The 17593-nt window shown below is 28.7% G+C and overlaps 1 protein-coding gene across 2 annotated transcripts; it reads left to right on the forward strand.

The window, feature by feature from the left end:
• The first annotated feature begins 11816 nt into the window (after positions 1-11816).
• LOC106762490 (auxin-responsive protein IAA26) lies at positions 11817-15702 on the forward strand. 2 transcript variants are annotated; one of them, XM_022781443.1, is made up of 6 exons: positions 11817-12427; positions 12657-13225; positions 13934-14211; positions 14568-14715; positions 15121-15185; positions 15267-15702. In XM_022781443.1, exons 2-6 carry the CDS (start codon positions 12732-12734, stop codon positions 15311-15313), a joined length of 1032 nt encoding a protein of 343 aa, XP_022637164.1. In that variant the 5' UTR covers positions 11817-12427; positions 12657-12731; the 3' UTR covers positions 15314-15702. The 2 variants fall into 2 exon arrangements, with proteins under 2 accessions (XP_022637164.1, XP_014501921.1); XM_014646435.2 differs by having other exon boundaries at positions 11818-12514.
• Positions 15703-17593: the final 1891 nt, after the last annotated feature.

Consider the following 17593-nt stretch of genomic DNA (forward strand, 5'->3'; position numbering starts at 1 on the left):
AGTAGAATTGTTATGCTCCTTCTTCATGGTTTTAAGCTTAGCTTCCCTATATATACGATTTAGCCTGAAAATGAGAATATAACTTTAGCCTTTTATGCTCCATAAATCAAAGTGGCGCATAATGTTTCATTGCAATCATTCCAAGCATAAGTACCCTTCCTCCAAAAGGATCGATGCCTTCATATCACAATATACAAAACACCAAAACATTTTCAACTACTTTAGGAGATAAATAATGTAAAACATATAAGAATAAAATGATTAATATAAAAAAAAACAAAATAAAAAAAAATAATATCAAAATGAATGTAAAAGAATTAAATACATGAAAGAATTATTTTTAATAATTTATATATATTACTTATGATCTAATGTTCCCTTTGGGTCGTCTAATTTTTCTTATCCGTTATGAAAACAGGCACGAGACCTGATGACATATACAATGTATCTATATAAAAAGCATAATACTTTTGAAGTTTATCAATGTTTTGCAAAGGAAAGCACTATGACGATCGTCAATCGATGTCTTATTCAAATGCACTACGGTGGATAAGATTTAGAACACCTTTTCTTCTTTCTTGGATTTGTAACTTCATTTTTAGTATTACTGTTCTTCGTTTTGATTTATGATAGCAAAGATCTAATAGTAAAAGTTGAAAGAAAAAATAGAAGAAATTTTAAGTTCAACTTCTTCCATTAATATTTAGAAGATATAAAATTAGTTTGAAAAACTTTTAAAAGGTATAAGAAATTATAGGTTTAATTATTTTACCATAGAAAACTCACAATTAACATTTATCGATAAAGAAAATTATAATTCTCAGACCATTACATTAAATATGAATTCTATAGAAACATTTTTGCTTTTGTTTTTCAATGCAACTAATCATATCATATTTCTATAGTTCGAAATTGTTGTCGGCAAGAAAATAAGAAATTAGAACCAGAGTAGAGTTTTCTCCAGAAACAGAAGATTTAGATTTGTGAGATGATAAAAATTTTTCTAACACACATTCTTCACGACAGAGTATAAACACTTTGACTCTCATACCATATTAGAAAGTAGATTTAAACCTAATTTAATTCTCACAAAATCGGTCGAATTATAAGATGAAATATGCACTTCGCTCATATATTATAAATTGGCCTTATTTCTAGTTAATGTGAAACTTTCAACAAATTATATAAACATTTCAAATTATTTTTTAGTAATTAGGTTTAAAAATATTAAAATCTATTTTCATAAATATATTAAAATTAAGTATAAAATATTTTACCAAACTTACACTGATAAAATTAATTTATAATATATAAATGAAATATTTTTTTTAGAAATAAAGATAAATTTAGACTCTTAAAATAGAATATGTTTATAAATTAAAGGAAAAGTTTATCATATTTTAAAATTTATCTATTTTACTTTATAAACTTTTAACTTACAAGCATAAGTATTTTGTTTCTTAGTGACTGATTATTTATTTCAATTAATTTTTATTTCCTATAGTTAAAATAATAATTTTTGAACCTAAAATATATAAGAATTGTAGTTGCGTCATGAATAACCATATATTTTAATTAATAATAAACACATAAAATATTCATTTAGTGGATACATATGTTATAAATAGAGGCAAATTCTGTAGACCATCTTATTTTATGTGGGGACGGTAAGATTCAAATGATCTATTTACATTATCACTTCTATAAAATTTAATATTTTGAATAATAACTCTAAAAGAAACATTTTAAAAGTTTGAATTAAAACTAACTTATAAACCAAAGATTATTATATTTAGCAACCCATTATGATATATAAATATTAAAAATTTATCGGATGATTGAATTTATAACTATTAATACAGATTTTTTTACAACAATTATATTATATATAATAGTTTATCCGATAACTGAATTTATGACTGTTTTGTTAATTATTTTATTGTATACATTTTATTATTAATTTTACTCATATTAATATAAAATAATTTATTTTTATCTTTAGATTTTATAATTTTATTTTTAATTTAATTAATCTATCTCTGATAATAAAAAAACTATCTATACTAAAATTACACTATCTATCTATTTTATAATTCACTAACATAAATATTTTTTTTATATATATTTAATGATAATACTAATAATTAATTTTATTTTTTATCATCATAATATACTATTTTAAAAAATAACTAATAAAAATGTATAACTCAGAGGGTAACGATATATATATATATTGTTATTTTTAAAAATTTATTTGTCAAAAATATTATGTCGTGTATTTTTTTACAAAGCCTTAAAAACGTCTTTATATATATATATATATATATATATATATATATATATATATATATATATATATATATATATATATTTTAAACTAAAAGGACATTACATTGTTTTTGCTTTTTATTTTTAAATTTTTTGAATGATAAATAGTCAAATAGGAAAGAAAAAGATAACTCCATTTTGCTATTTCTTATATAATTGATATAAAAATAAAGTATATAAAACATGGTTTGCTTTCAATTAAAATTTTTAATATATTATTTCAGATCTCATATTTTTCTTTTCCTGTTATTTCTTTTACCCTTGTATGCAAATAATGACATATTTAGATAAATAATTTTGAAAGAATAATTCATTATCATGTATAATTTAAAATAATTTACGAGAAAATGCGTTGTTAGACGAATAATTTTAGAAGAAATCAAAATTGCAAAATCTTACAAGAGTAATTAGATTAATTAAACTATATAATCACAAATTTACTTAAATGTAATAATATATAGTTTTTTTTTTATATTATTTTCAATTGATTTTTGGAATTAAGATACTGTTAATTTGGCTAACACTTAATTGTTATAAGCTTAATATTATTATATTTTTTTTTAAATATTGTTTTTTTTTTTCAAAAGTTGATCTTATTTTTTTAAGTAAGTGTTATTTTGCATCGAAAGTTAGTTTGAACTTTTGTGTTTTTTGGGCCAGTACGAAACATATGTGTTTTTTTCTTCAATTCATGTCAACTAAGATAATTTAAGGTGATGCGAATTGAAAATTAATTTATAAATAAATTTAAAGTAATTTCTTTCAATTAATTAGTGCATAAATTTATATTTATATTTTAAAAGTTGATTTGGTAGATGTGATTTGGTTTGGTTTGAGTCCTTATTATTGTAAAGGGAAGAAACATATAGAGTGTCGTCCATGAATATCGTGTTTGTTTGTTTAGATAATATTAGAAATAATGGACTAACGAACTATGAACTAGAACTAGAAATAATTCTGATACTCTCTGGGATCTTGAGTCCATTTGATTACATGTAAAATTATGATTAGAACATTAATTGGAGTGACACAATCACAATCATGACATGACCAATTCTATTATTGATAAAAGTTAAGGATGTATATACATTGAAGAGAGAGAATGTTTGTTTTCCTCATCTAAGATTGACTTAATTGACTTGATTTAGAACCAAATCACGTTTAGCTAGACATAAGTATGATCAACTTTAAAAGCAATGATAAGTGGGTGAAGACCTATTTTTGGTCTTCCATTGTGGGACGGAAAGCAATTTTCAAGCCACGAACATTGACTCAGAAAACCCTCATACATCTACATTAACTCACTCATACGTTATTTTCATTTAATAGCTTTTACCTTTCCCCACCACCTTCTTTCGCACTTGTTCTTCCGATGACATATTATATCGGAAGTTGGGTTTAAGCAAAGAAATTAGCATGGAAGGAAGAAAGACAGGAAGCGTAGTGTAAAGGTGGATCCCATAAGTTATGATTCCTGGTACTATAGCGGCGCATGAGGCAATTATTGACATAAAAGCAAAGAAAAAAAGACAGGGTGAGATGGGTGCAATGAATGAAAGGGAGAATAAGAGAAAGAAAGAGAAAACGAAAAGCCCAAAAAAAAGGGTAATAAGAAGGTATGAAAAACTAGCGATATAGTGGGGATCATAAGTGATCTTATCAATGATGGTAATATAATACTAGATAAAAGGAATGGGTATAGGGTGGGGTCTCTACGCCACAAACTCATCAACCTTAAGGATATGTATCAAACTTAAATGCTTTCAATCGAAAACGTGGAACAAAATGTAACACATTCATCGAATGCTCCACCAACCAGCAGCCTCTCACGCATGCAAAACCAAACATCTTATGACGAGTTAGATATGATGTTTTGTTTTCAGGTTTTGTATATTTTGACAAATGTTTGTGAATAATGTGATCGTAGATGGTGGTGGTGGTGATGATGGCCATACTCAGCAAACCAAGCAAGCAGAGTAAAGTGGGAAAGGTAATGAAAGCGAGATTGAAAGCCGCGTTGTGTGGACAACTACAAGACATGAGAGGTCCAAATATATGAGCTAACTTTTTCTACCCTTTTTCTTCAATCAAACACTTCTTTTCAGATTCCCTCTTCCTTCCTTTTTCATATAAAGATGCCATATTGTTTGTTTTTCCAGTGTAAGTAATTCAAATTGTATTTACTGAAGTTGTTATTCGGACCAATGATTTAACTTTTTTATAAGGTTTGTCCTTGTTGAAGTAGAATAGATACCTTGTCTAATGGACACTATTAATGGTTGCCATTGAATAGAATGGAGTCGATATAGCAGGGTTTGGGAGGAGGAATTTACAACATGTACCATGTGACACATACAAATCAAGCAATCTCCTCTTTACACTTATTTTACCTTTTTTTTCTTCTCCCATCAGGACCACTCTCATCAATTTATTCTTCATCAATTCGGGAATGCATTCTTAACACATGTTTCCACGAATCCGGTTCTTCAAATTAAAGGACTTTCAAGGACACAAAACGATTGTCCCAAACAAAAAATCTCAAAAAACCAAAAATAACCAACTCATCTCATACATGTTTAATTACAGCTATATAACTTTTTTCTATCGTAATTTAAATACGTAATTTATGTGTTTTAATCGTAATAAATGTATATACTTAAAAAAAATTGTTTATTATTTTACGAAAATAAATATTTATTTATGGAATGTGTGAATTAAAATATTAAAGAAAAAAATGGGCTAAAATATCTGTTTTTCACTGAGATCACAGACTCAAAGTATGTGACGAGAGTGAGTTGCATGATAAGACTGCATCCACTGGGTCTTCAAATTAATTCTCTGTCATCCAACGGACCAGGCAAAAGCAACATTTCCTGTACGATTTTGATGGGACATTTCATCATCACCATCCGTTTCTTTGGAATCCACGGTTCTTCGTTCCTTCTGCAGGGACCGTAACACTTGATCTGTGGTTCCCGCAACAGCAGATTGAGCTGCATGCCCCCTGAAGATTCAGATTCCACCTGTACCCCAAAGGACATGAGATTATTAATCTTATAATTTTTTTATAACATTTACATTATATTTTATTCAAATATCATTTATTCAATGATAAAATATGTGAAAATAGGATAATTCATTACGACATGATATTTAGCCATTACTAGGGTTTCTCATGTTCATAGGTGGGTTTAGTTTTAAGAGTAAATGATCTATCTAATTTGTTCATTTATTCACAATTTTTGCAATACCATATCAAATCAATTTATTAAGGCTTAATTACTCCTTTAATTTCTAGTTAAAAGGTTTTAAGTTGATCGTTTGCTAAACTTTTTTTTAATAGTGTTTATTTTTTGAATAAGTGTTTTAATTACTTTTTAAATTATTAACGCGGATGTCATGTGTCAACGTTTACTTTCTTTGTTTCTATTTTATTTTATTTTTTAAATTTAAAAAAATAAAATAATTTTTTTAATGTGATAGGTCTAGTGTATTTTGATTTAAATTTAATTCTTATCCCTTTAATTTAATTTAATCCAATATACTTTTTTTTTTTAAAATAGAATAATATTTAATATTTTTAAATTCAAACCAAATTTATTAATAATATAAATATTATAATGATATTTTTATTAAATATGATTTTTTAGTCTATTATATTATTGTATATTATTAATCCACATTTTATTAACTATGTTTTTGTAAGATTAAAATTAATTAAATATGTTGAAAATAGAGATAAGGCCAAATTATAATATATAAGTATGATACAAATCTCACTATTTTGTGAAATTGAGTTAAGTTTAAAAATAAAGTAATAAATAATTTTAACATTAATATATTATAAATCCATTTTTTATAAAAAATTAATTAATAATATTTATATAAATAAAAATTTGATTTTAATTGACATCAAATTTATTATTTATATAAATAGTATATTAGTATTTATATTTAAATTTATTACAAAAATATGATTAATAATGAATTAATAATATGAAATAATGTATTATGTTAAAAATATATTTAATAATATAACATTTCTACAAATGATAAATTTATTTAAATGTTATACTAATAATTATATTAAAATTCATTATAAAAACATGAATAATATTGTATAATAATATAAAATGTTAAAAAATGATTTTTAATAAAAAATATAATTATAACATTTATATAAATAATAAATTTAGTTTTAATTTAGAAAAAAATATAACATTTTTTTTATTTTAAAAATAATTAAGACTAAATTATATATATATATATATATATATATATATATATATATATATATATATATATAAACTAAATTGAAATAAAAATAGTGATACTTATTTTGCCACGTTGTGTCACACTTAAAATCTAACGTGTATAGATAAAAACTTTTCCAAAAAAGTATCACATATTCACACAACGGTGAGGTGAGTAATTAGAAAAAAAATCTAATTAAAATACTTTTTCAAAAGTTAAGATGAAATAAAAAATATTAATGAACCAAGTTGAAAATTTTTAAGCAAAATAAGATCACACAAATAATTAAGTCATTCGTCAGAGAAAGATTAATTCATTTTGGATCTATTAGGTATCTTATTATCGTAAACTGAAAAAATTATTGAGAAATAATCTATTTTATCTAAACTTTTTACGTGTAATTTTGTCATTTATGAATATGTAAAAAGCAATATGTGTGGAAGGTTATAAAATTTAAAGACTTAATAATGCCAGCTTCAAACACATTATAATCCAATTATATTAAGAATTTGTACCAGGCTGAGTTAAAAAACACGAACCAATATATTCAATTGTGCACGTAGGATTTTCTTACTTTAAATTGAGTAAATGAAAGCCTTGTCCGTTTTATCAAAGTAAAATTAATCAGCAATATATTTATGTATTAATAACCTTATATATATATATATATATATATATATATATATATATATATATATATATATATATATATATATATATATATTAAACATGAAAGTATTTAATAACCCGACTGAAATAATTTGTAGTAGTCTGTACTGTTTTGTAAAACCATTCTTAATGGATTTTATCCTATAATTTATAAGATTAGTCTCCTTTGTGTCTTAGCCATTATCCTCCCTAAGACATCCTATTATTCTCATCATATGACTCATTTTATTTTATGAATATGAGTGTTTATCAAAATGTCAAAATATTTCCTTGCTTGAATCCAAACAAAATATATACACTAATTAAGAAACATACCTCAAAAGGATTTTCTCAATGGAATCTCATACATTCTCATAAGTTCATACCTCATCATCCAACATAATGATACTATCGCACATTCCAAAATATAAAGTATATTAATGTAAACTATTTGAGATTTTAAAAATAATCTGAACCTTTCACAAAATTCAAAAAATTATGTTTTTAAATTCAAATGAAAGATAATTTAATTAATAACGCGATGCAAAAAGAATTTACCAAAAAAGAAACAAAGGTTAGAATAGTAAACAACGTAAGCTACTAGAATATTAAGTGAAACATTGTTCTAACTACAAACTTCAAATCAAATATCTAAACAGTCAAATAAAGAATGACATGTCTAGGACCATATATAAAAATATAATTCGATTTAATATTAATGATGAGAGAAGCACAATTTTTTTGAGATAACTCAAAGTTGAAATCTCAACTCGATTAGCGAGAAAATTGCTCGCTCAACGAGAGAACTCTTTGCTAAAATTAATTTTGTCACTCGCTCAACGAGTGGTGGGCTTGTTCAACGAGTCTACATAACATAGAGACACGAATTCTGCAATTTGACAGTACCATATGACCAAAAACCCAATTTCGAGCATTATATAAGTTCCAAAAATATTATATGTGAGGTAAACACACTAATGTAAAAAATGCTTTTGAAATCCCCTAATTGGTTTTCAGTTTGAAGAAAAACCAAACTTTTCAAAACATGGTGATATTTTTGAATTTTTTTCACAGTTATAGGTTTCGATTCTTAAAGTCATCCTAAAATTTCAAAAATTTCATTATTATTTTTGAATTTTATCTCTATGTCAGAGAATAAGCTTTGGTTTCTATTCCTTTGTTAGGATTAATTTTTGAGATATTTAGAAACTCATTAAAGACATTTGTTTCATTGTGCGTTGAGAACTTTTTGTTTTCTTCTACAACTAAGAACGCTACTACAATTTCTCCATTGCCATCGTGAATATGAAACTCCATTTCTGTGTCCTTGTTGCACTTGTGAGGTGTCATTTTCACCACTATTGGTCTTCTCCATTCTTTCCCACCTTATTATATTTTTACAATTGATTCACTTGTTCGTTCTCTCTCTTTTTTTTTTTTTTCTTTTTTCTGTTTTGTTGAGGCTCATTATGTTAACGCACACAAAACATTTTGTGTGATTATTTATATCCAAGTTTTGCATTAAGTTAACGTTATTGTAACATGTGTTTCCTTACTTTAAAAATATATTTTGCATTGTTAAAGTACCTAGTTTCTATGTTTTTTAAAATTTTATATTTTTATATGTTTGATATATTTAGTTTGTGTTTGGATATTTTTGAATGTTTTGTTTTATGTCTAACTTCACATAAGAAAGAAAAAATAAATTCATTACATCTGACATTTATTATGTATTTTAAAACTTTAATTTTAAATTTCATAAAATGTTGTTTAAGTTTTAGCTAATGAATCATTTTAAAATAAAAATATAACTTTACTTTGTTTAAAAAGTAAGAAATAATACTGACATTTTATTACAGATAAAAAATTATTTAAAAGCTCCATTTTATTGAGAAGGGGAATGCCAACATGAATATTATTTAACATAATATTATGAAGGTAAGTACAATATGGTCACTTTTAATAAGATTTTATTTTTCTTACTTTCTTTTTAAAATCTCATTGTGAATTGAGATACAGAAATTTTTTTTAAGTACTAGAACATTTTATAAGGGTGTATTTGGTTAGACTCATACATTATTAATAAAAAGAAGAAAAAGACCTCTAAAAACATTGCTAGATATTTTTGTCTTGAACAAAATCTTATCTGCTGTAAAGATTAGCAACTGATAACATGCAGATGCAATTAAAGAATGTAGGGTTGGCCAAATTATAGCTTATTTTAACTTAAACTGTGTGTGGCTGTTATAGAAGCAGCAAAGCAGAAAGAAGGCAAATAATTGAATAAATTTGTATTATGTTTAATCTTCTCTTACTGAAAACATTATCAGGCACATCAAGTTCAAAGCTGAAAAACAACAATTTCAAATGGCATTAACTTTATATAGAAATAATTTTTACTTAAGTGTGTCCCATAAATGTTGACAAGTTGGAAAATTGTAGATATGAGTGGAAATGTAGTTTGAAGCTCAGCAATTTTAGTACGTAAAGTTAGATAGTTTGTTTTTAGTCAATTTGTGATACTATTTATCGAAAATAAGCAGAAGTGATTGTTTTGTTAGGAGTGTAGAGAATAAAAAAGGGTGCATTTGAATGAGTTTTTATGGTGATGAGAATAAGATTCTGATTCATTAACAGCTTGAGACAGAGTTGTTGTGGTACAGTAGTTGTAGAAGGTAGCACACGTGAACGCCTATGTCTCATGCATCAAAACCTTGACAAATGTCTCAACCTTAAACGGAAAAGGAAACAGAGCCTTCACATATTCATATATATCCAACACACACAACTTCTGCACTCTGCATCAATAAAATAAATCTCTTCATCGGAAACACCTATACTCTCAACTTGTAAATATTATATTACAATACCATTAATACAACTTCATCGGAAACTGTCTCAGGAGACAAAGGCCACTATGCATTGGCGCATTGCAAAAATACGTCTTTTCAGAATCATTATTATCAACCTCTTTATGTAATTTGTAATCATTCTTAATGGAAAATGATAATGTCATTAATTATAAAAACATATTTATGAGTGTAGATGATAGCATTAAAACTACCTAAAAACACAGTAAATATGTTTTCTATAAAAATTCGCATGACGCTATTCAATATGATTTCTTCATTAATTAAACCATCCAGTGAGATTTGTTAACATCAAAATGGAGAAACAACATATCTTATATTGATAAAAAATGATAAAAATTTAATTTAAAAACCTCAGATTTTTTCAATAAATTCAAATTAAAAAGTATTCAAATTTATAAATTACTTCAAAACTAATTAAATCTATTTTTAAATAAAAATCATAATATTTGGTTTATATCGTAATGCATGTCTTCGTTGTTAGAGATGAAAATAGTGTCAATTTATGTCTTAATATTTTGTTTCTATATGAGAGAACAATAATAATTGAAAATATTATAAGGTATTATTATCAGTTTTTTTTTTTATTTATTTAAAATGTCACAAATCATGGTGAAATACAGTTTTGACATATTATTTTGATTAAAAGAGATGTCAAATAAGTATAAGTCTTTCAACCAACTACTTCCCTTTTCATATTCAAATACAGTTTTGAAGTAATGTTTGAAAAATAATCTTGGCAAAGTTAAAAGACAATTGTATCCTAAATAATTTCTTTATCATTAAACAAAAAGAAAAAGCAACAAAAGGAGTTCTCCTTTGAGCTGTTAAGTTCAGACTTGAGACAGAGTTTTGTTCTCTTTTTTATTTCCAAGCATTATTTATGATGAAAAATGAAAAGAAAAAAGAATACAAACTAAACTTTTTGTCAGATTTAGAATAGACAAAACAAATCCCTATGATAATAGACACAGATCGAACGGCAAAGAGAGGTTGATGTGTAGGAGTGACGGTTGAGTAGCAGCACAGGGAATCGCATTCATTCACAATTCTGAAATGATCATCATATGGGGATATGTGAACGGAGAGAGAGAGAGAGAGAGTGAAAGAGAGGGAGTGCAGAACAGAACAGAACAGAGGAGACAAGATCATGGGATCTGCATGTTTTTATTGCAGAAGCCCTGCAAACATGGATCATGCAAATCCTCTCCCTCCAAAATAAAAACAAAAAAGCAAGCTTTGCTATCCCATCCATCAATTTCCTGACATCTCAAAAGCACCCACCCCGTTCAATTCTTTTTATTTCTGTTCAGCCCTCAAGGTGGTATTTTTATTTATCATCTCACAAATCTTATCCAACCCAAATGAATCTTTAATTAACCAATTATCTTCCAAAACCAGCATTCGCTAGCATAATTACCATCATCAATAAAAGGGTAAACCTTTGTCCTTTTATGCCAGCATGGACTTGAGCGTGCCAGTGTCCCTCTCTTTGGACTTTGAAGTGCTTAAGTAAACTAATACGTCTTGACTCAGATCCAAAAGGGTAAAAAAAGGTGCAAAGTGATCAAATTGAGTGAGTTTGATTAGGGAGAAAATCTTTAATTACATTGCAAGTCATTTTCTAGCACAGAACTAATAAAGGTAGGGGGTGTTTGGGGATATGTGCTATGAAGGCAAAGGAATAGGAATAGGAGCTATAAGGGTATAAGGGTATAGGGGGAGTGTTGTGAAAGGGAGAATGAGTATCTTTAGGAGAGGTCAGCGCAACATAACACAATAGCAGCACAGCATGCTTTACTTCCTGTGCTAAACAACCTAACGTTATTTTATGAGACTTCAGGTTGCGTGCATTGTGCTCTAATTCCGTTCCTGTTTTGTGTTCCTGGGTTGGTTGGTTCGCCAAGGGGAATCTCTCTGGTTTTTATCACCCTCTGTCTTTTTTTTTTTTTTTTTTTGCCTCCTCTCAAATAACCTTCCTCTCTCCTTAAAAAGAGGAAAGACACACACCTAAGACATAGAGAGAGAAACATAGATAGAGAGCAGGAGAACCCACTAAGCGTGCAAATAAAAGACTTAAAGCAAAGCTAGATTGCAATCCCATGCTATTATAGCTCCCTCCACCTTTGCTTTTCGAGTGTTGTTTTTTTTTTTCTCCCTTCCTTTCTCTTGGTGGGGTTTCCATTGAGCTGTGATAATACTTGTGTTCCTCCTACTGCTACCTTAACCTATCCACCGTTTTGCAGTGGCCAATACCTTTTAAGGTTACATTGTAGGTCCTTCTTCTGTCTTTCGGCTCAGAGTTTCTCCCACACCAAAGGTCTTAGGCAAGTTTGCCTACCAAGAAGCTCTTTTTTATTTTTTTCTCAACTACAAGATGTGGTATTTAGCTGATTTAAGCTGTGGTTAGACTTGTAAGAATCTCACCTCTCCAACTCAAACTCTTATGATTCGGTGTCCATTTTTTCATCTGTTATATAAAACAAGACAGTTGTTTTCAGCCTTTTTGTGTTTTTTGTCTGTAACCAGTGATTTATCTGTTGTTGCATGAAACAGTCCAGAATACATATATTTGGTGAGTAGTATTTGAGAAAGGTAGAATCTTCCTTTTGAGTGTGGTGTAAACTAGCGATGGATGAAAGGTCAAGAAACGAGGTATCTCCTCAGCTGTTAGATTTGATCCCAAACGAGCGAGAGTGGCAGATGAAAAGAAACGAAGGAAAGTCCTCAGAGGAGAGAAAGCTCGAACTGAGGCTAGGTCCACCTGGTGAAGACTGGTCTCTCGGTGGTAAAATGGAGAATCCCAACTCAGAAAGAGAAGAGTCACTTCTCTCTCTTGGGTGCTTCCCTTCTTCCAACATGTCTCATGCAATACTCAGCCCCAACAATGGGTTCCAAAGCAAGGCTTCTCCATGGCCAAACTACCACAACAAGAGTAACAACAAAGCCTCTTCACCTTTTCTTCAGTTCCCACCAGCTGCACCCGTGATGGGAAAAGATGCTTCACAAAACTGCTGCCCTAAGGTGGTAGAGTTGCAGAATGGTTGTGGTGGTGGTGATAGCAGAGTGTTCTCTCCCTCTCCTGCAAATACAGCTGTGTCCCAGCCCAACACCTCTCAGAAAAGGTACTCTACCTTTTATTTCTTGTATCCTTGTTTTGTTACTTTTCGGCAGAGGATATTCATTCCCAGAGTCACGTTGTTTCATATATTTTTTGGTGTGGTCCATGCAAACTAAACTCTGCTCCCCATCTTTCTACTTGTTACCATGTGATAGATCTGGTGTTTCACATCCCCTTGTTGCACGTTTAAGTGATAGAAATAATTATTGAGTTTTCCATCATTAATTACCATTTATATGGTTACCCTCATCCAAATAAAAAAAATGGGAAGGGACAAGTTTTAAGCTTTGATCTCCCTGTACTCTGTACTGGCCGTTTTTGTTCTGCTATACTTAACTTTGCCATGTCCTCCCAGATATGTCCACATCGGTTTTTTGATGCTATCTGTCATTTATTATGTATCTTTGTTATCTTTCTTGAGGTTTGACATTGGCATGTGAATATCTGACCCTGTTTATATTTCCATCTCTTTAATTTCTTTCGTCCCTCGTGGGGGAAGCCTATTTTGGATTGTAGATTTAAATTTATTAGAAAAAGGTACAGACATTAAGAAATTCCAAATATGTGAATTTGATAAGTGTGGTAACTAGTGTGAGCTCTTTAGCCCCACCTCATCCTTTTGTTTTTTAACTTTTTAGCCTTGTTCTCCCCAGTTTCACTGTTCACTTTCATGCCTAATTTGACATTTTCCTTGTGGACCCTCCACAAACAGAACTGCTCCCGCTCCAGTGGTGGGGTGGCCCCCAATTCGTTCCTTCAGGAAGAACCTTGCAAGCAGCAGCGCTTCTAAGCCATCAACTGAGTCACAGCCTGAGCAGCACAACAAGGTCGCTGGTAAAAAACCTGTTGATAACTATGGTGGTAAAGGTTTGTTTGTTAAGATCAACATGGATGGAGTTCCAATAGGGAGAAAAGTGGACCTCAATGCTTATGACAGCTATGAAAATCTCTCTTCTGCTGTGGACGAGCTTTTCAGAGGTCTTCTTGCTGGTAATTTTTGTGACAATAATTCAATGCTTGTGCACATGCGGTCAACTTAATCACAGTTGTTTATTCTAACTTTTAATTGATTGCTACCCAACAACAAGTGATAAAAACACAAGCAAGTTTTTTTAAAAATCAAGACTAGCTAGCTATGTACTTGGGGGGTTGGCTACATTAATTCAACATTTAATGCTTACGGTCAATCTGTTTCACCAAACAATTTTTTTAATATAAATTCTGATTATCTCTCTAGACAATCTCGCTTTGAAGTTTTGTTTTTCCACGCTTTTCTACAATTCCTGATGGTGAAGAGGGAAGCTTTGTGAAGTTATCTCATTTTGTCTTTTCCTACTGCTGTTTAGCTCAAAGAGATTCCTCTGCTGGTGGAGTTCACAACAAGCAGGATGAAGAGAAAGCAATCACGGGTTTATTGGATGGAAGTGGAGAGTATACTCTTGTTTATGAGGATAATGAAGGAGACAGGATGCTTGTTGGGGATGTGCCATGGCAGTAAGCATCTTATTATCATTATCAATCTTCTGCACTATTATTTAATTTAGTATTATAATATTATATAATCTCCACTTGGTGTGTGAGTGCCAATGGAGGATTAACATTCTGATCTCAAAACTGTAATAGATATTTATTTAGATTCCCAGTGCTTAACAATTACTATATATATATTTATATCAAACATCCTTTTAGGCAATTGCTGTGAATAAATCCGAAGTAGTACATGCCATGGCATGTCTGTTCTTTCACATGACAACACCTGTACGACTGTCTCCTCTCGGAAATACAAATAAACTATAAATTAAATGGCGCAATTTGCTTTTCCCTTTGTTGTTTTTTTAATGATTTAGTTGATTGGCAGCAAAGATGTATTTTTTAATGTTTACATATCATCCTTGGCAGCATGTTTGTAGCAACAGTGAAGAGGCTGAGAGTGTTAAAGAGTTCAGAGCTTTCTGCTTTTACCCGTGAGTTCGAATCTTCTTTTTAACTTTCCTCATTTTGTTACTGTTGTGATTGAAAATTGAACAAGTGCTTGTTGGTTTCAGTTGGCAGTAAGCAAGAGAAGATATCTCTTGAGTCAGCAATGAAATAAAGAGCAGTTTGAGTTTTGAGTTTTGAGGTTTGAGGTTTTGTTCTGTTCCCCCGCTGAAACTCGAAGACTCCTCTAATTTGACGTTTTGGTTCTTTTGTCTGGTGAAGATCATGGAATGAAGCTAGAAAGAAGCCTTTGTACGTACATTACAACTAAGTAATGTGGTCCATATATCTTTTTCTTTTTTTTTATAATTTTGAATGAAGATTTGAAATGCTTATGGGTTGTATAAATAGGGAAGGAAAACTTCAAAATGTGTGTACCAATGTTGAATGATGTACTGTTGAGTAACCATTAACTTGTTTTATGGTTTGTATTTTGAAGTCCCTTTTGTAAGGGGTTTCTCATTGTCTTAATAATTTGAAATCCAAATTTGGAGAACGTGTACATATGTCTTCTTTACAACAAACATTTAGAAAAAAGTAATAATTTACTGATATAACAGACAGCAGAAAAATCTGAAAAGGCATTCCAACAGTTGAAGGTAAGAGGGACATAAAAAAGAAATCTTGGAAGAAGTATCTTTTACCATTTATATAGAATTGTAAGTGTTGGATGTGTGTGAAGGTTGGAGTGTTAGATGAAAGAATAAAGGAAAGTCTAAGAAGGAATGGTGGGAAATAGTGATTGGTCAAAGAGCATTGGATCTATGGGTATAGTAAAGAAGAAATGGTTTAAAAGAAAGAGATTTTGTTTGGGGAAGAATCAATCAATGGTCGTTGTCGTTGGGAGGTGCCTAACTTGGATGGGTAAATATGGAGTTAGGGGTATGCTTATCCTCTAAAGGGGACAAATAGACAGATACATTCTTTAACTTTGCGTGACTTAAGTGCTTATGTGCGTGTGTGTTGTCCCTAAAGGGAGTTGGTGAAATCTAGGGGTTGACCACTACAATCTCTCTCTCCTTTATTGAAAAAAAAAAAAACTCTAATATGGAGGGTGTAGGAGGAAATTATGGAGGTGGAGGAAGAAGCAACCCATAATATTTATTTGAAATGGATAATTCCTGGCCCAACTTATCAGACCCAAACAATCCTTTTTACTGTTTCAGAATTTGGAAAAAATTATGTCGCTAATGGTGAATATTATACATTGATATGAAGATAACTGACATTGAGTGTGGATATGGAGAATGTCCATGCAAATAATAACTGCAAGTCTCTGGAAAAACAATAATATATTTTAAAAGTGTTCAAAATCAAACTGATACAATAAAAATAAATGGAAATCAGTAAACAATAAACAAGGGATAAAATTCAATTTTAATTTATTTTTCATAAATGGAATTTGATTTGGATTTTAAATTGAAAACCAGTAACATAATTACATCGAATAAAATTATTTATTCTATTTAAATATAATACAATGTATTTTAAATTAAACAATGACTAACCCACATATGAGTATTTGTATTCGAAGTTGTTTTATACTTTATTTTAAATTTTAATATAATAATTTATGTTGTAACTTTTAAGTATAAAATTATATGACTTATTTATAATTATGATAATAAGTTAAAATTAGAAAATTAATAATAGCTATAATTTTTTTTATAACGTATCTCTTTGTTTAACAATTTTATAACGATAAGAATTATAAAATCAATCAAAATCAAATCACAAAATATTACTAATTTAATATTTATATTAAAATTAAATTAAATAACCTATTCTATTGGTGACTTTTTAATAAAGAAAATAAATCAAACCAAAGAAAAGCAATAATAAAAGATAAAGAAGAACAACACATTCTCAATATGTGTAGGTTAATTATTTCCACAAGTGTCTTCAGTCCCATTACGAATAGAGTGTTTATATATTCGGTAATATCAAGGTCCTATTAGACTATTATCTTAACTTTTTTAATTCTTGTTATAGTATAATAATAATTATTTTCAATTTTTCTATGATAATAGTTTTACATTTAAAAAGTACATTTTTTGTGTTATTTTAAGATTATGATAATGAGGTTGAATAAAATATCATACAAATAATCCAACTGATACCACTGAACGAATTATATTCGACATAAATAAATAATTTTAGTATTACACTTGAATTAATGCATTAATTAATTATTAATTGAGGTATAAAAATAAAATGAATAAAACTCAACTAATTATTTTAAAAAAAATGTCAGGTCTCAAAATTTATCAACGTGACCATATAATCATTGTTGGACTTTGGAAAATAATTTAGATTTGGTTAAGGATTCAAAAACTAGAATGAATTTAGTGTGGAACTCTTACTTTAATTAAAATGTTAATTTATAATATATATA

Source organism: Vigna radiata, chromosome 5 (genome assembly GCF_000741045.1).
Source record: "Vigna radiata var. radiata cultivar VC1973A chromosome 5, Vradiata_ver6, whole genome shotgun sequence".
In the NCBI taxonomy this organism is placed as follows: Eukaryota; Viridiplantae; Streptophyta; class Magnoliopsida; order Fabales; family Fabaceae; genus Vigna; species Vigna radiata.